General features: G+C 39.4%; 1 protein-coding gene across 1 annotated transcript; it reads left to right on the forward strand.

Annotated features, from left to right (window-relative positions):
* The first annotated feature begins 13113 nt into the window (after positions 1-13113).
* LOC100770727 (olfactory receptor 4C46-like) lies at positions 13114-14049 on the forward strand. The gene has a single exon (XM_027421115.1). It carries the CDS (start codon positions 13114-13116, stop codon positions 14047-14049), a length of 936 nt encoding a protein of 311 aa, XP_027276916.1.
* Positions 14050-19376: the final 5327 nt, after the last annotated feature.

Genomic DNA, 19376 nt, shown 5'->3' on the forward strand with positions numbered 1-19376 from the left:
CAAAGTGTCAGAGCAAATTCTGCAACAGGATTATAAATGTTCTTTTAAAACATTGTTTCCCACTCATGACAAAATTTTTATGATGGTTAGGCAATTTGATGATTATGAGATTTGAGTTTCTTTTCCCTTCTTTGTAATATGGGATGGAAACTACAGTTATCATCATGCTGAGAACTAGCCTCAAGCAGTTCACACAGAGCTTTTTTGTTACATTCTCTAGGGAGGTAATATATGTTCAAGTGTGTTTTATATATTTATTTTTACAATTCTGGAAATGGTGTCTAGGGCATTGCTTGTGACAGGCAAGTGCTCTGATACAGAAAGCTGCCTCAGTGCCTTCTGTGTGCCAATACATTTCTAGTCAATTGTGAAGAAGCATAGATAGTGAATGTTGGAAATAATAGGCTAAACATACCCTGTGTAACTCATTTATGGATTGAGTTTACCAACTTTTTTTTTTTAAACAGACACACAGAAGATGCTTAAGTCTACAATTATAGATATTTTGCATGCCAAGTTTGTGTGTCCTCCAAAACCTACTCTAATATTGTTTTACTTGAAATAAGCTTACATATCATTTTCATTGCCTATATTTTAAATATAAATGCTATTCTACAATATAATGGAGTTAAGATATATAGAAAAATATATTATTCTAGAATTAGTGTGTCACAGTATAGGCCTGGCAAAGATTGCTGTTCTTTGAGACATCTGCCTCCAGCGGTAATGGAGAAACTTGGGTATGGCTAACTGTATATGAACTGGCTTCTAACCAGCTTCTGTCACTTTTTAGTAGATTCAGATAGAATATATACTTCTCAGATGTCTGAAGTATTAATGGTTGTCAACTTGGCAGCATCAGACAGTCAGATCCACTAGAGTCAGCATGCTAGCTGATAAAATAGTGACTATCTACTGTTCAGGTACAAGCTCAAGGTTTTTAGGTTTATTTTGGTTGTCATCTAAGTACAAACTTAAAGGGCTTTTCATCGGGCCAAAGGCACCTCTGTCCAATCTATACCAGGCTCTCTGGACAGAAGAAAAATGTACATGCTTATAACCCAAATCTGTAGTTTTTGCTAGGGCTCAAAGTTATAAATATGTTCCTGCTGTTTGAACAGATATCCAGATATCTGCTTTTTCTGCACTGTGGGCTTCAGTAAATAAGTTTTAACCTCTGTTCCTAGTTTAAACATGTCTTAAACAGGTTTCTGCTTCTGGCAGACATCTGAGTACCAGTTGCTGACTACAGGCTGTTCTAAGTAGACTGCAAACCCTGGACTTTCTGTGGATGTGAACCAGTCCAGCTGATTGGACACCCCTTGTCTCTGCAACAGACTCTGCCAACAGCCCCTGATGGATTCCCCATTGCCTAAATTCCTTCTTTTGTGTTTGACTAGCATTTCAACCTTCTGGGGTCCCTAACTTCATCCCAAAGTCAGCAGGAAGTAGCATGGGAAAGAATACGCTGTCCATTTTCCCTGGTCAAAATGCTAAGTCAGAAGGGACTCCCTTGCATGGGGATGTCAAGATCTCTCACTCCCTGATGGAGGCACTAGAGAGACAGAAATTCCATGATTGGAATTTCAAAAAAAAAAAAAAAATGGGGAAATGAATGGACCAGATCCCCTTTTCGGCAGCCATGGCAGTAACACATGCTTGCCATGACCTTGTCTTAGTCACTAAAAGTCAGATGCCTGCCTTGTGGCAAGGAACAAATCAGAAGTTAGCTGGTGGCTCTATGCTTTATGGCTCTGGGTGTGCTTTATGGACAAGTGCACAGCAATGATGAGCAGAGCATAGCAAACACCCTGGGAGGGCCTATGGGCCATAACATCCAATTGGCCAATCAACACAGGGCAAGCCCTCCAAGCCTGGAGGCACACCAATACTGAGCCTGTGCATACCCCTAGACATTCCCCTTATGCTGCCCTACAAGATCTCTCGGCAGCTGTTTCGAGCTGTCTTTGCTAGCCATCCGCCATGGTGAGTGGGTGAAAGACCCGAGCTAACATGGGGTTAGCTCGTTAAACAATAAAGCCTCATGCAGTTTGCAGCAAGTTTTTGAATCTGCCTGGTGATTGGGGTGACCACGGTCCTGGGCTAGGACCCCGGAGCCCTGAGTTTTTCCTGGGGTCTAAAAAGAGAGATGAATAAAGACATGTTTAAGATACTCCAAGCATTAGAAGTGTGTACAACAAAGAAGATACAAAACTTAGGGAGAGATGGCCTGACATGAAAGTTCAAATGGTCAGCTGGAACAATCAAAATTAGGTGTATTATTTCACTAAAATGTATAGAATAAAAATATAGTTTATAGTAAAAAAAAGAAATAAATGGAAAGATGAATAAAAACTTTCAAAATTTTAATTCTAAAAATTTACTGAAATAAAAACCTTAAATAATCAATTGCTGTATTTAGAAAAATACAAAGAAATCCATAACCATCACTGCACAAAGTTCAATTCCAATGGGATCACAGACTCAACATAAAACCAGATACACTGAACCTGATAGAAGAGAAAGTGAGGAACAGCATTCAATTCTTTGGAGCAAGAAAATACTTCTGAAAATAACACTACTATCACAGTTCATCAATTAATAAATGGGACCTCATGAAACTGAAAAGCTTCTGTATGGCAAAGGACATTGTCATTTAGACAGGCTACAGAATGGGAAAAGATGTTTGTCAAATTCATATCTGAGAGAAAGGGCTAATACAAAAAATATATAAAGAGCTAAAAACTGGGCATCAAAAAGCAACCCAATTAAAAACTGGGGTACAGATCTAAATAGAAAATTCTCAAAAGAGGAAGTTCACATTTCTACGAAGTACTTAAAAATGTCTAACATCCCTAGTTACCAGGAAAATGTAAATCAAACTACCTTGAGTGCCAGGGCCCAGTTGTATCAGTCCCATGCCTCTGTAGAGACTTATCTATTCCTGACTGATGTCCTTGGTGGATGTAATAGGAGCCATCTGAACAGCCTTGAGTCCATCCCTGAGTGGCGGTGCATGGACCTGCAAACTCCTAGCTACACAACAGCAATAAAGACCAGACACAGACATCTTGTCATTTCAGGAGGGTTCTCAGTCCATGCTGGAAACTGGAGTCTCCAGTTTACTCTAGCATCCTCCTAAATAGCTTTCCAACAGTGGGGGGGGGGGTGACCATAGAAGGCATCTACTATCATGTATATATCTGATATCAAGTAGTTCTTTTAATTCAAGAGTCACCAAAATAGTCCCTAGGCACATAGGACCTCAGGACAGGTGTGACCACACCTAGGGCCTAGGTGTGTTGTTATGTAAACTAGGAGACATTCTCCACTGAAGCCAAGCCAACAGGGGACAATTTAGCCAGCATCTGCAAGAAAATGGATATTCTGGCTCCGGGAAAATGGAGTGGAGGTTTAGACCCCAAGAAACTTTGTAATCAATAATTTTTGGTCCCTGACACTTGAGATCCCATTTTATACAAGTCAAGATGGCCTAAATCAAACCACAAGTCGGCTAGTATGGCTGGGCCAATCCACCCCCACTCAGGGGAGAGGTGAGCTTGAGCCCCTGTTCTTAGACCCAATTTCCCCTTGCTCTGAAAGACCCTCAGATAGAGGAGTCTCCACAAATCAGACGGTCCCCCCAAAAAACTCATGTCTAGTCCAGCTGATGTAAAAAACAATAGGTAAGTTTATTATGGGACGTTTGGGCAAATGGGCCTCCCAGTCCAACAGACAAAGGAAGCCTTGTTCCTCAAAAGCAGGCTTCTTTTATAGGAAAAAACCATAGACTTTTAGGGGTTAGGGTGGTGACCAGAGTCACAGGTTCTTTGGAGGTCTCTTATCTTTGGGGCCAGATGATCTCCTGACTCAGTGGGATAGTCTGTTCTCATCTTCATGACCCTAGGGCAGGGTGGCCCTCTGGGAATTCTTGGTATTTAGTTAGGTTGTCTTGTGGCCTTGTAAGGGAGTTATTGCTGCCAGCTAGGAAATTCCAGGGACTTGGTCATTGTGACCTTGGTTAGATTTCTGAGTCAGGGCACCCTGTTTTTAGTGTGGGAGGTTTTTTCCTAAGTTTCCTTATTTTATTTCTTTGTTAATTCTTAAGTCCTTCAGCTCACCCTGGGATCTCCTGGCCTGAACTCTGCAGGCAGATCAACATACCCCCAGCAGACCAAGAAACCACAAGTAAGTTGACATCTCTGTGCTAATCCTGCTCTCACACACAAGGAGAGGGAGTACCTCAGACTGGCCTGAACCTACCCTAAAACCCATCTACTTGCACCCACCAGAAGAGAACCTTGGACCTATACCCACCAGGAGAGGAAGAGACCCCACCTTCCCCCACTGGAAGAAGGGATGGGAACATGACAATAAAAGAATATATTAAACAATAGAAAAACCGATATGATGCCACCAGAGTCTAGGGACACTACACCAACAAAACCTGAACATCCCAAGAGAGATGAAGAAGTGAATGACCTTAAAAACAACTTCATGAAGATGATAGAGACCCTAAAAGAGGAAATGAGAAAATTGTTTAAAGAAATAGAAGAATAGAAAAACCAAAAATTGCAAGAAACAATTCAAACAGTGAGAGGTTTGAAGGCTGATATGGAGGGGAAAAATAAGTCTGAGGGAATGCTGGAATTAGAAAAGATGGGTAGACAATCAGGAACTACAGAAGCAAGCATAACCAACAGAATAAAAGAGATGGACAAGAGAACTTCAGGCATTGAAGGTACAATAAGGTAAATAGATTCATCTATCAAAGAAAATCTTAAGTTCAACAAATCCCTAACACAAAATGTCCAGGAAATATTGGACCAATCTGTGAAAAGGCCAAACCTAACAATAATAGGTATAGAAGAATGTGAAGAAACCCAACTCAAAGGTTCAGAACACTTATTCAACAAAATCATAGAAGAAAATTTTCCCAATCTCAAGAAAGACATGACAATGAAAGTACAAGAAGCCTACAGAACACCAAAAAGAGTGGACCATAAAAAAAAGTCCCCTTGTCACATAATAATCAAACACTAAACATACAGAATGAAAAAAGAATATAAAGAACAGGAAAGGAAAAAAGCCAACTAACATATAAAGGCAAACCTATCCGAATTACAGACTTCTCCATGGAAACTCTGAAAGCCAGAAGGACATAGATAGATATTCTACAAAAAGTAAGAGACCACAGTTGCCAGCCCAGACTATTATACCCAGCAAAACTTTCAATCCCTATATATGAAGAAAACAAGATGTTTCATGGATAAACCAGATCTAAACAATGCGTATCTGATATGAGATGTAGATACATTGCCCTTAGATATATAACTCAAAAGACATTATATCCTATTATAAGATACTTGTTCAACCATGTTCACTGTTGCTATATCTGTAATAGCCAGACAATGGATTCATGGCAAGAGCTGAATGGATAGGGAAAATATAGTACATTTATACAATGGAATATTACTTACCTCTTCAAAAAAATTAAATAATGAAATTGTTAAGTAAATGTATGGATTAGAAAAGTCATCCTAATTGAGGTTGCCCAGATCCAGAAGGACAAACATAGTATGGATTTGCTTGTTTGTGGATATTAGCTGAGAAGTCTTTGATAAGCAATGGGACAATAGGGGTGGAGGCAAAAGACTCCTTTTAGGAAGGAGAAACAGAGATGGGGGAGGATCAAATGAGAAGGGAGATGGGAGAGGGGGAAAGGGAGAAGCAGCTAACACTAAGGGCATTTGAAAGGTTTGTATGGATATGTGATACAGAATAAGTTTCTTAAAATATATACATATATGGAGGTTATCTACATGCAATCACCAAATAATGGAGATACAAAGGCCCAGTTGGACATCTCTTGTCATCAAATGAAGCTTTCAAGACCAAAAAATGGGATACATCTAATCAATTTGTTGTCCAATGAGGTTCCATTGGAAAATCTAAACAACCTAGTCTATTGTCAAGGTTATTGGTTTCTCTCCACAAACTGAAGGTAAGGTCCTATTGCTGAAGACAACACCTATACAACTGGTTGAACACTAAGAAGTTGAGCTGGTGGCTATCTAGGGCCTTTCAATGTTGATGATAATGAAAGGTACTCCATCCACATGATAAAAATAAATAAACGTAAACATCAACCTTGTCACAATGAAGATCTTCCTGAAAGATATGCTTGGGCAATAATGACACTAATTTTTTGTTTTGTTTTGTTTTGTTTTGTTTTTTGAGACAGGGTTTCTTTGTATTGTTTTGTAGCCTGCTCTGGGACTCATTCTGTAGACCACACTGGCCTCAAACTTATGGAGATCCTCATTCCTCTGCCTCTGGAGTGCGGGATTAAAGGCATGTGCCAACAATGCCCATCTGTAATGACACTAATCTTAAGAGAGTATCCAACCAATATCTGATTTAGTTTAATGCATACTGCATGAGATTCAACCCATAACTGATACTGCTTGTATGGCCAAGAAACCAAGACTCTCAGAGAGATCAGGGACTTAGAGGAAATGAATACTATTGTTATCCAAAGGAACATGGCAATAAAATGATTCCTAACCACATTCTGCTGTACTCATCAGTGAAGCTTCATCCTGTAGCTGATGAAAACATATAAAGAGATCCATAGCCAGAAAATATGTAGAGTGATAGACCTTGGTACACTTAACACTAAGAGGGATGTTTTATTAAATCTTTTCCTTTCCTCCTGGTTCATGGAAGTCTGTAGAAGTGGAGGCAGAAAGAGTATAAGACCATGCTGAAATCAGTATGACTGTTTCTGAGGAAAGTGGGAATCAGTCTACCTCAAGATCCAGCAATTCCTTTCTTGGGCATATACCCAAAGAATGCACACTCCTATAATAAGGACATATGTACAACCATGTTCATAGAAGCATTATTTGTAATAGGCAGAACCTGGAAACACCCTAGTTGCCCCTCAACTAAAGAATGGATAGAGAAAATGTGCTACATTTACACAATGGAGTACTACTCAGCAGAAAAAAAACAAAAACAAACAAACAAACAAACAAAACAATGGAATTTTGAAATTCGCAGGCAAATGGATGGAACTAGTAGAAACCATCCTCAGTGAGGTAACCCAATCACAAAAAGATAAACGTGGTATGTACTCACTCACTTTTGATTTTTAGACAGAGCAAAGTATCACTAGTCTACAATTCACACTGCCAGAGGAGCTAGAAAACAAGGAGGACCCCAAGAGAAGATTGCATAGTGCATTCAAGAAGGGGATGGGGACAAGAATCCCTGACCAAAGTGGGAGCCTGGGGCCAGGGAGAGGAAGGAGAGCCTTCATCCAGTTGCTGTTCAAAGCAGAAACAGACACCACAGCTAAGCACTGAACCATACTACTGGAATTCAGTTGTGGAGAGGGAGGAGGGATGAGCAAAGGAACCAAGACAGGGCTGGAGAGACCTACAGAAACTGTGGACCTGACCTACTGAAAGCATGGAGACCCTAGTCATGAAGCTGGGGAACTAGCATTGGACCAAACCAAGCCCTCTGTGGGTGCCAGCTAGGAGGCCAAGACAGTCTATGGGACCTCTAACAATGGAGCCATTCTTTATCCCTAGAGAACAAATGGACTTTGGGAGCCCATTCTCTATAGAGGGATACTATTGCAGTCCAGATTCAGCAACGAGGGCCTAGGCCCTCTCCCAAATGATATGACAGATAGAGGTGGAAGGCCTCACTATCCCTGAGGAGTTGGGGGTTGGGTGGGGAACATGGGAGGATGGGAGGGCGAAGGAATGGGGGAATGGATATATAAATATGAGTAGTAATTAAATAATTTAAATTAAATAAAACAGTATAAGACCCAGACAGGATGGAGGGCACCAAGGAAACAAGGCATTCTAAACTCAACTGATGGCCACACATAGTAACTCACAGAGACTGAGGTAGCATACATAAATCTGTACAAGATGGTGCCCTAGAGCGGAAAGAATTGTACACAAGCAGCCATACCTAACCCAGAAGCAATCTTCAATTGATAACCATTTGCAAATGAAAAATTAGTTTCTGGTAAGGGAGAGTCAGTGAGAAAACAAACCACTCTTATGGATAGACTGCATGTCCAGCAGGAGGTGGCCAACACAAAAGGAACTCAGTGAATCTTTGGAAGAGCTTTGTCTCATTATGTTGTGTCAAGGTGTTCCTTTCCTACCTCTTTCCTTCCCTCCTTCCCTCCCTCCCTCCTACCCTCCCTCTTTTCCTTCCTCCCATTCTCCCTCCCTCCCTTCCGTCCTGGTCTATCTTCTTTCTTGTCTCACAGGTCCTTTTCACATATTTTATGGCATCTAATTATCTAATTTTGTTTCTGTGGGATTCCTGTGTGCGCGCAAACGTGTCTCTGCTCTCTGCATGTATATAGGTTTCTAATGTCCCCCCCCCCCACTTTGGCTCTTTTTGTTTTGTTTTGTTTTTTTGTTTTTTGTTTTTCGAGACAGGGTTTCTCTGTGTAGCTTTGGAGCCTATCCTGGCCCTCACTCTGGAGACCAAGCTGGCCTCGAACTCACAGAGATCCACCAGCCTCTGCCTCCCGAGTGCTGGGATTAAAGGAGTGCGCCACCAACGCACCGCTCTTTTGTTGTTGTTGTTGTTTATTTGTTCTATTCTGATGTTTTTGGTTTTGTTTCATTTCGTTGCATTTTCTCATGTTTTATTATTATTTTTCCTTACACGTCTCTTTGTTTTCTAACAGATATGGAAAGGGTATGAAGCAGTAAGAGTGGGGATACAGAAGAGCAGGGAGGTGCTCAGGAAAGGAATGTCATAATCAATATATTAAGTGAAAATTTATTTTCAATGAAATAATAAATATACTTAACCAAAAAATTAATTTTCCAGTTTACTACTGTGGTAAAAGTTGAGGCTCAATTCACACAGGTCTGCACTGAGAGTAAACTACACTTAGCAGCTAATTTTCAAAAGACAGATTAGGGAAAATAAAGGCAGCAAATTTCTTGTGATGTGAAATGGTAGTCAGCACTTTAACAAATTGACTATGGTTATATGAGGTTTCGCTTCTGTAACATTATCCCCCAAAAGAGCTCAGATTAGGGTCATTCATTATTGTTTCTGCTTTTTAATGGCTTAAAGAGCAAAAAACCTGTAAAATTGAGAAATGTTTAAGATCAGAGAAGACTTACAAGGAAATCAGGAAATAAAATGCTATGTATAAATCATAGTATACTATAAATAAAATCATAGTATAATGCTATGATTCATATTCGGAACTAAAGAGAGACTAGCAACTATAATAATGATAATAACAATAATAATATTAATAGCCAGGGTGATATCCAAATACATTCTAGAGTTCAGTTGATCAGGCTGTCTTAATGCCAGTTTCTGAATTATAGCAAGTTAACTATGAAAATGTAAGTTTTGATAAAGGGGAAAGTGTATGTGAGGTATTTGGGTCTGTTTAATCTCTCAAGTTTCTGCATATCCAAAATTATTCCTAATTAGGTTTCATTTCAAAGTCTTCACTGGCAATTGAACTTTAACTGACCATACGTGATGGCTGATGTAACAGTTTTGTCTAATGTGTTCCCAGTCAGAGGTAAGAAGTGAATCCAGAATGATGGAGATAATGACTAAAACAAATCCTGTTTGTATAATGCACAATTTTTCTCAAATTAAAACAGGTTTTGCAAAACTACTTTTTCAGGTAACCTCAAAACTTCCCAGAATGTAGTCAAATAGAGAGTTTTACAATGGTGGGTATAAAAATTATTACCATTTGTGTGTGTGTGTGTGTGTGTGTGTGTGTGTGTGTGTGTGTGTGTGTGTATGTTTGAAACCACACCTATTTGCAACATTGTTTCTCATCTTAAATTTCGTATTCAGTGTTACACATCAACATTCCCCATGCCATTAAAATTTTTCTGCATATTATTTTGCCCAAAGAAATCTCACTTAGCTGCAAGACAGAGGATACGTACATACATAGGGAAGGTATTTTAAATAAGAATAGTGAAATTCACCCTTATAATAATACATGCTTTTGTTCATACACTCCCTTTAAAAAAGACAAAAAATCAGTGTCAGCTTGTTTTATTAGAAAAACTTTCCAAGAGGGCCAGAGGGATTAGAGGCTTATAGTTCAAGGGTGAGTTGTATCATCCACATCAACCTGAAAGCTGGAAGTGGCTGAACACACCTGTAAACCCAGCACTGGGGGTGATTGAAGGCTGTGGGAGAGACAGGAGTATCTCTGGACAGCCTTGGTAAAATATGGCAAGCTCTAGGTTAGGTGCTAAGTGCTGCTGGTATGTGGGTTCTTAACAAGAAAAGCTCAAATTAAAGAATGGAATAAAAACTTAAACTTTCCAGGTACTAGAAACTCAGTCCCCAGTTGAAAAACTGGCAACTGGCAAATGTATTTCCAGAACACCAGCATCTAAGAGAAGTTATTTCCATCACAGGATATAATGAATTCCTGTGAGAGAGGTCTCAGATATAAAACTGCTGAAATCTGAAAGCATACGATTTTAAACATTCTTTTAAAGTGGAACACAGATGTTTCCTCACTGAAAGATTGACCACTAGTGGTTCCATTTGGATGTTTTTCTTGCAACTTAGCTACCTCCTATCTTTCAGGACCAGAATCAGGAAACAAAAATCTATAATGCCCTCTAAGCATCTAAGTTCATACTTTCTCTGAAATAATTTTAATTTGTGTAACAGAGGAATATTTTTCTTATGAAGACACTCCCAGAACACATTTGACAGTGAATTACCCAAGGAGTTTCTTATGAAATATATTCATATTATTTCATAGTAAAAGTATCTTTTCTTTAGGGGAGGCCTCACTGAAGGTGCTATTGATGTGAACACTGAATATTCAGAACCATGGTCAAGATCATTTCCAACTACTAAGGTATGTTTTTTAAATATGCTTATTAGATATTGTGATTTTTCACATATTGGATCATCACCTCTCAATGTTTGTCAAATACAGTCACAGAAGTTTCCCACTTCACACTAATTTTTAAAATTTAACAGATAAATGTTTAACCATTTTCATTAGATAATGTGAAATAATAGAAATTAAACAATTAATAAGACATACCTTACCATTACATGAAATATTATTTTGCCCCTGTATACTTTCATTAATAATCAGAATAAATCATGAGGATAAGAATGATTAGTTGTGCCTCTCAGTCATAAGTTCAAAAGATTGGTATTAATTACATTGTTATTAAGTTATTGAATCTAAACACAGACACAGATAACGCATTGGGAGACCCATCTCTGGTTTCTTAGAAGGGAACGGAAGGGTTCTTCTTGAGTTCATGACAGGGTCAAATGTTTCTCCATGTTTTTACCCACTCACTTAAGATTATCTGGTAAGTGTACACAGCTTTAAAAAATAACTTTAAGACTTATTCTTGTCACTGCTGTACATGTTTTTCTATTTCAACCAACTGTCACAGTAAATTACAAGGCAGTTTTCACTTTTTAGACAGATGATGAAATAGCATCTTGAGGTTTGAGGAAATGAATGTAAAATGAGAGGAGTGACAGGAGGGAAAGCTGGCTTCTTTCTTGCTCTTTTCAATTCCTGAATGGAGGTGTTTGGCCACAGCTTCAGCAGTCCCTAATGGAATTCTGGGACCCCCACTTTATAATAATGTTAGCAAAAGGTAATCTTAAGACAGTCCAAGCTAAAAGAACAATTCCAAGAATCCAACAGCTTGAATTTCTTAGTACTTATAAATATGTCACAATGCTTCTACATGTTTGCTGAAAAAATTAGTCATTTGAGCTTATCACCCAAATCATATCAAATGCAATGGAGTGTTGTAAGCACACTCAGAATAAATTATGAATGCCATTTGTATAAAATTATTATTATGGAGTATAAAGTTTAGTAATAAAAGTGTGAGTAATAGTAATAATATTGGTTAAAAGTTGAAGGGAGGGGGAGGAAGAATGGGGAGTAGAAAAAATGCATAGTTCAGTATAAAACTCGTCAGGCAAAATTAAGTACTAACAATCAAAGTAATCAATTTTCTTCTGGTTTCTAGCATAGTAACATTAACTCATCTGGTTTTATATTATATAAAATGACTATACATATTACAATAGTAATTATCAAGTTGTTTTGCAACTGGGATTTAATGAACAAATACATAAAAAATTACTATTAAGAGAAAGTTTTGTCATTTTATTTAATATTGATATTGATCTTATAAATGGTTCTATTAATCTATTCCATACTTCTAAATTAGATAAATAACAGCAGTAATACAGGTTATTAAGAGAATGAGGAATAAATGTGTGGCAACAGTAAAAATATTTTATTATAGCTATTTTAATCCTTTCACATATACTGTCAATTATTATACATTATTTTATTTTATAGAAAATATGTATTCCTTTATTAAATAGTTTCTATTATTACCGGACCCTTCTTCATATCCACTATTGGGCTGTTTTAATTGTGATTTGATATTAATTTTATAAAAGTATATCAAGATGAATGTTTTTCTAGATCCTGGTAATTTGTCTGAAAAAGATAGATTCATAACTTATTTGTATCTTGCAAAGCAAAATTCCCTTATTAAGTGATGAAAAGAAAACTTGATGGTCTAATTCCTAATATTCTTCCCTGGGTTGGATAGAGACCTGAACTTAACTCTGTTTCTTCAAAGGCACAAAAGTCAGTTTACTATAATGGTGTCCAGAGTTTCTTATTCAAATGGTTTGTTGGTTGTCGAGTTATATTTTCTTTTATGCTTCCCTGTTTCATAGTTTTAAGAAGCAACTTATTTAGCTTCACATTGTGGCCACTACTTTGATCTTCCACTTACTTGAAGTGCTCCACTTCCAGCTTTATTTACAAAAGTTGTTCCTATGTATGTTCTTTTCAGCTGTCTTCATCCAGCCATCCAGGAGTCATTTTGAGTAACACAAAGTATGGAGGATAACTTTGTTGTACATGAAAAATAACAACATCAATATTCACAAAATTTTACCACTGAGTAGCATCTAAATGTTAATTATGAGACTGCAGATATCAAATGAAGTTGATGATTCATTATTTTTCCTGGGAATGTGATTAACTTTCCAATGAAGCAGATGGAAAAGAGGAATGTGACTGAGTTTGTTCTCCTGGGGCTCACACAGAACCAAAGAATGCAGAAAATTGTATTTGCAGTGTTTTTGATCATTTACATAGTTTCTGTGGTTGGAAATTTGCTCATTCTGGTCACCATTACACAGAGTAGGTTGGTCCAGTCCCCTATGTACTTCTTCCTTGCCTATCTCTCCTTTATTGATGCCTGCTATTCTTCTGTCAATAACCCTAAACTGATTTTTGATTCACTTCATGAAAAAAAGACTATCCCATTCAATGAATGCATGACTCAAGTCTTTGGGGAGCATTTCTTTGCAGCTGCTGAAATCATCCTACTGACTTCAATGGCTTATGATCGCTATGTGGCCATCTGCAAGCCCCTGCACTATGCAACCATCATGAACCGAGTAGTATGTAACCTGCTAGTGGGAGTGTCATGGTTGGGGGGCTTTCTTCATGGAATCATACAGATCCTGTTCATTATTGATTTACCTTTCTGTGGTCCCAATGTCATAGATCACTTTATGTGTGATCTTAACCCTTTGCTTGAGCTGGTCTGCACTGATACCCACATTCTGGGGCTCTTTGTTGCTGCCAACAGTGGGTTTATCTGTCTATTAACATTTCTACTTCTTCTGGGCTCCTACACAGTTATCCTGTACTCATTAAGAAACCACAGGGCAGAAGGGAGACGCAAAGCCCTCTCCACTTGTATCTCCCACATCACAGTTGTTGTCTTATTCTTTGTGCCCTCCCTATTTGTGTACCTGAGACCCGCAACTACTTTACCCATTGATAAGGCAGTGGCTGTGTTCTATACCATGATAACTCCCATGCTAAACCCTTTAATCTATACCTTGAGAAATGCTCAAATGAAAGATGCTTTTAGGGGATTGTTCAATAGAAAAATTCATTCAGAAGGCAAATAAATATATTTCTATTCACATCAGAATAAGACTCAATGATCATTTTCAATCGACTCCATATAGAGCATTTACCGAATGAAGAATAAAACAACTGTCCTTTATGTTGTGGACATGAAGAAAGCAGAAATAAGAGCCATTTAATGGAAAAACCTATCCAAGTTTAGGTTATAACTTTACTACTCTTATATATTTCTTCTCTCTAATGCTTAATCAGTACTAATTGATTATTCTGTCTCAGTTTAGAAATGCTTGTTATAATGAGGTGAGCTGCAAGTCATATTCAGGTCCTAATATCTTTATTTCAATTTCAACTCTATTATTTATTATCTAATCCCACAGACTATGGCTTTGGGTGTTGAATATTTGCTATTGTCTCCTCCCACCTAAACTCCATTATCAAATTTCATTAATATGTTCTGGTTGTGTTATATTTTTCTTCATTAAGTCCTCACTAACAGTAAAGAATGATAGCAGAAACATTCATCATCCATTCTCTCAGTCATAACTGTCTTTCTCCAGTTTTTTTTTTTTAAACAAAATTATGTCTACTATGCTTTTTTAGGTGAGTAGTAGGGTTTGGATTATAAATACCACCAACATTATGATTTCATTGATCCTTGAATCTCTCCTTCACCTTCTTTAGGTGAGGAGCTTTTCAACATTTCTAATTTACTCACTGTGGGCTCTACATTTAGCCATGCCACAACCCAATTTATAAACAATGAACTCATCACTAACTGAGCTATACCATTAAATGAAGGCTCTTAGTCTAGTAAGTCTATATGGTTAGAGCTGATTTGATATAGCTTGAAGTTTGCTCCACCATGATCAGACATGTTCTTGGGTAAATTAAACAGATCATGAAGTTCTTTGATATGTAGTGCAACTGGGTGACACTGTACTCAAAGAGTCTTATTGGAGTAGAATATAGTTATTGTTTCCGAAGCACAGTAGGGTTTTGAGAGTGAATTACATAAACTATTTTTCTTTAAGATTTTCAATGTGAGATTATAATTGCATCATTTACTCTTTGTATATATTCCCACATACCTATCCTTGTTCTCTTTCAAACACATGGCCTTGTTTAACAAACAGTATTGCTTAGCAGGACCATTCCCTCAGAACTTGCCAAAATAATTTCCCCAGGCATTGCAGTTGTGTACTTCAGGCAGACAGCTACTTCAGGAAGAAGGCACTTCTATTGAGTTCATTTATCACCTTTAAGTATTCTTTTCATTCTGTTCAGTTTTCTTAGTTTCTTCCTCCTGGAATCAAGGAAGCAGAATTCATATTATTAAATTTTATTTGTACTAAAATTTATTTGTTTCTGAGAACTCTATCTCCATGAAGCTTCTTTACCTGTAGAATATATTATGGGATTTTTCCTTCTGATTTGAGATATATAAACTTAATTTTTCTCTATGAAAAAAGGATTGTCCCACCCCATGACATGCAGCCAGGGTGCACAGACCTCAGCAAAACAGGAACTAGGAACCCTAACCCTGACCCACTGGACTCTAGCAAAGCATCCATCCCATGCCATGTAACCAGGGTGGGCAGAACTCTGTCAAATGAACCTACCAGGATCCTGCCCAGTGTCTTGGTGCAGGGCAGTTGGGCAGTATAATGATCTTTTTTTGATGAGGAAGCATGGCCCAACAAAGTATAATGGTGTCCTGGGTGGGACAAGGAGACCCACAGACAGGGCTGGGGCTGTCCTCCCCTTACTCACATGGTACCTTGTAGTACCTCTCAGATGGGCACCATTAGAGGGAGCATAAGTATAATATGGTATACTGTTTTATGAGAGAGAGAGAGAGAGAGAGAGAGAGAGAGAGAGAGAGAGAGAGAAATGGTCCAGGTCCTGTGGACAGAGGCATATCTGAACAGATGAGAGAGGAAGGATACAGACTGAGATCATGGGGGAACTGATTCCTTGACTACTAGCAGCTCACAGGACAATGAGCTCTGCTGGACAGCACAGCAGAGATGACCTTGTTGAGAGCACAGGTGAACCAATCTTGTGAATATGAGCATGGGAAACCTAGCACCACACCTTATCTGCCACTTGGCAGCATCACTTGGGAGAGATGCCCTTCCCCCACCCCCACCCGTCAATGTCTAAGGCAGGTGGGAGAGTCAACCCTGAGGTAACAAAACTTTCCCCGCCGCACACAAGCTGCAACGCTTTGAAGGCAAGGCCTTGTACCTCTCCAGAGTAGCACAGCAGAGCCAAACCTGTTAACTGAGGTGTGGGTGAGCCAAACTCGATGTTGTGAATATGGGAAAGTTGTGTCCATTTTTCATCTGTCTGGAGGCAGCATGGAGGGGGTAGAGATGGCCTCCCTTACCCACCAAAATTTGAGACAGTTGGGAGAGCTGGTCCTTAGGTCACAAGAGCCAGAGAGCAGGCCCTGCAATTTACCTTGGTAACACAATAAACACAACTCTATTGTTGGGGGTGTGGGTGAGCCAGGCCCTAGGTTGTGAACAAGACAGAGTTGCCCCATTATCCATCACTCCTAAGGCAAATGTTGGGAGCCTAATATTGTGCTATTAGAGGATTTCTCAGGGTCCAAAGCTCTGGAGCTCAGGTCTTCATTGTATTGAGGATGCTAACTGATTTGCTATTGAATAGCATAGCCTCAGTGGAGAATGTCTCCTAGTTTGCATCTCTACAGAACTAAGCATTCGAATAGGCCTGCACCAGGGTGGAGGGCTAGGTGTATGTGACAAGGGAGGATAGAGAGTTAGGAGGTATCTGGTGGAGGAGTCTACCAGAGGAGACACAGTTGAGAGAGATCTGCTGATAAGGTCTAGGAAGATGGAAAAGATACTATCTCAGGGTCAAGGAAGAATGGTTAGAAAGCAGCCAGGAAGATGCTGAATAAAGAAGAGACTCTGGTTTTGGAGCATGGAACTGAGAGTGCTCTAAAAATGACAAGATGCCCGTGTCTGATCTTCATTGCCATTAGGTTACTAGGAATTCCCGAGTCCATGCTCCCCCACTCAGGCTGGAACCCTTGTGGCTTCTGTGGTTTGGGGCTGAGACATGCCAGGCCATGACAGGCAACATGGGTGGGGAGAGTGATCCTCTTCCCTGCTCCCCCACCCATCAACACTGAGACAGATGGGAGAACTGTCCCTGTGGTTGTAAGAGTGGGAGAGCTATCCCTAACCCCACCAGCTTCAACACTTGGGACAGCAGGTCTCAACAGAGCCAACACTGTCAGCTAAGGTGTGGGTGAGCATAGGAGAGGTGTCTCCTTCAGCCCATTCCTCTCTCCTTCTCTCTCTCTCTCTCTCTCTCTCTGTCTCTCTCTGTCTGTCTCTCTCATTCTAGCTCTTTTTCTTTCTCTTTGTCTTTCTCTCTCTTAAACACACAAAGTTTGGAAAACATAATATACACACAAAAGACCACCAAGACAAAAGATATCTGTTTTCTCAAAATGATTACTTGGATTTTTTTAAAGTTTAGAACTACTCACCTTTCCATATCCCATTTGCATCTTGCCAGGCCATATTTACAGTATTCATACACTATGCAATCTTTTTTACCTCATCCTTTGCCCTGCCTTCCACATGCTGCTACCAGCAAAAAAGATGAATTCCTTTCAGCAGACTAAAACAACAGCAACATCAGAAGCCTAAGTTCTCCAAACTATTAACCTCATCATAGTATCTAAAGAACAATGCTATTATGTTCAATATTCCATACTCTATAGAAAGAAGAGAAGACACCAAAAGGATATTGGGCTTCAGATTTGAGAGTGATCTTGGTTGACCTTGAAGGGCACAATCCCTGTCACCCCTAGAAAACTGCCTGGTAATCAAGATGGAAAATGTGGAAAGGTTGAAATTGCCTCACTTGGTGACAGCAGAAGGTCTTGCAACATAGACGAATCCTATCAGCAGGCTTAGGTATGCAGGCTATTTTCCATCAACATGACTCAATATAGAGTTATCTGAGAAGATAAAACTTCAGCTGAAAAAAAATACCCTCATAAGATTAGCCTATAGAGCATATTTTTCATTGATGACTAATGTAAAAGTGTCTAACCTACCTCAAATGATGCCTTCCCTGGGCAGATGTTCCTGGGGTGTATAACAAAACAAATTGAGGAATCCAGGAGGAGTGAGTCAATAAAAGGACCCCTCCAGGGACTCTGCTTCAGTTCCTTCTTGTAGGTTCCTGCCTTGAGTACCTGCCCTGACTTATCCAGATGATGGACTGAATACTGTAAGGTAAAATAAACCCTTTCTGCTCAAAGTTGCTTTCTGTCATGGTGTTTTATTATATCAATAAAAATGCTAAAACATTTTAGGGAATGGTATTGTAGTCAAAGCAGAGATAGATAAAGGCTCATAAGATCTCACAAATAGAGATAATGTTAAAAATTAACATAGCCTAGAAAGTTAACCATGATCTATACCATCTACAATAATCATTTTGATAACATTGCAGTTACAACCTAGTGCAGTATTATAATGAAATTTATTTGGATGCAATGCTTTTGCCAGACAACACTCCCTTGACTAAGATACTGAGCAATTTACTCATACAATTTGATATATTCATCACTCAAAATGTTTTGGGTCATGAGTGCATTACAGGGTAATATGTTGGAGGCCACTTCCATGTGGAAAAAACTAGGATGAAGTCCACATATATAGGTTCCTTGCTGTGGCACTTCAGGAGACATATTCCCTTTTCCTCGCAATAAAGTAGTGAAGGAACCGGCTTCCTTTTGGCAGCCATAACAGCCGAACACGTGCTTGCCATAAACCTACCTTGGTCACGTAGAGGTCAGATGCCTGTCTCGTGACAAGGAACCCATCAGAAGTTAGTCACTAGAAAGTCAGATGCCTGTCTCGTGACAAGGAGCCAATTGGAAGTTAGCTGGTGGCGCTATGCTTTACGACCCTGGGTGTGCTTTACAGACAAGCGCATGACAATGACGTAGAGAGCATAGCAACCACCCTGGGAGGGCCTATGGGCCATAACAACCAGTTGACCAATCAACACAGGGCAAGCCCTCCAAGCCTGGAAGCACACCAATCATGAGCCTGTGCATAAGCCTGTGCGTACCCCTAGACACTCTCCTTACGCTGCCCTATAAGATCTTTTGGGAGACCCAAGGAGCCGTCTTTTCCACCATGGCGGGTGGGTGAAAGACCCGAGCTAACATGGGGTTAGCTCGTTAAATTACAATAAAGCCTCGTGCAGTTTGCAGCAAGCTCTCGAATCCGCCTGGTGATTTGGGTGACCGCGAACGTGGCCTGGGACCCCGAATACTTGAGTTTTCGGGGGTCCAACAGTAGAAGTTGGA

Source organism: Cricetulus griseus, chromosome 6 (genome assembly GCF_003668045.3).
Source record: "Cricetulus griseus strain 17A/GY chromosome 6, alternate assembly CriGri-PICRH-1.0, whole genome shotgun sequence".
In the NCBI taxonomy this organism is placed as follows: domain Eukaryota; kingdom Metazoa; phylum Chordata; class Mammalia; order Rodentia; family Cricetidae; genus Cricetulus; species Cricetulus griseus.

Excerpts from the sequence above, each read along its gene's own strand:
- LOC100770727 (XM_027421115.1), top strand. The coding sequence starts at position 13,114 with ATGAAGCAGATGGAAAAGAGGAATGTGACTGAGTTTGTTCTCCTGGGG.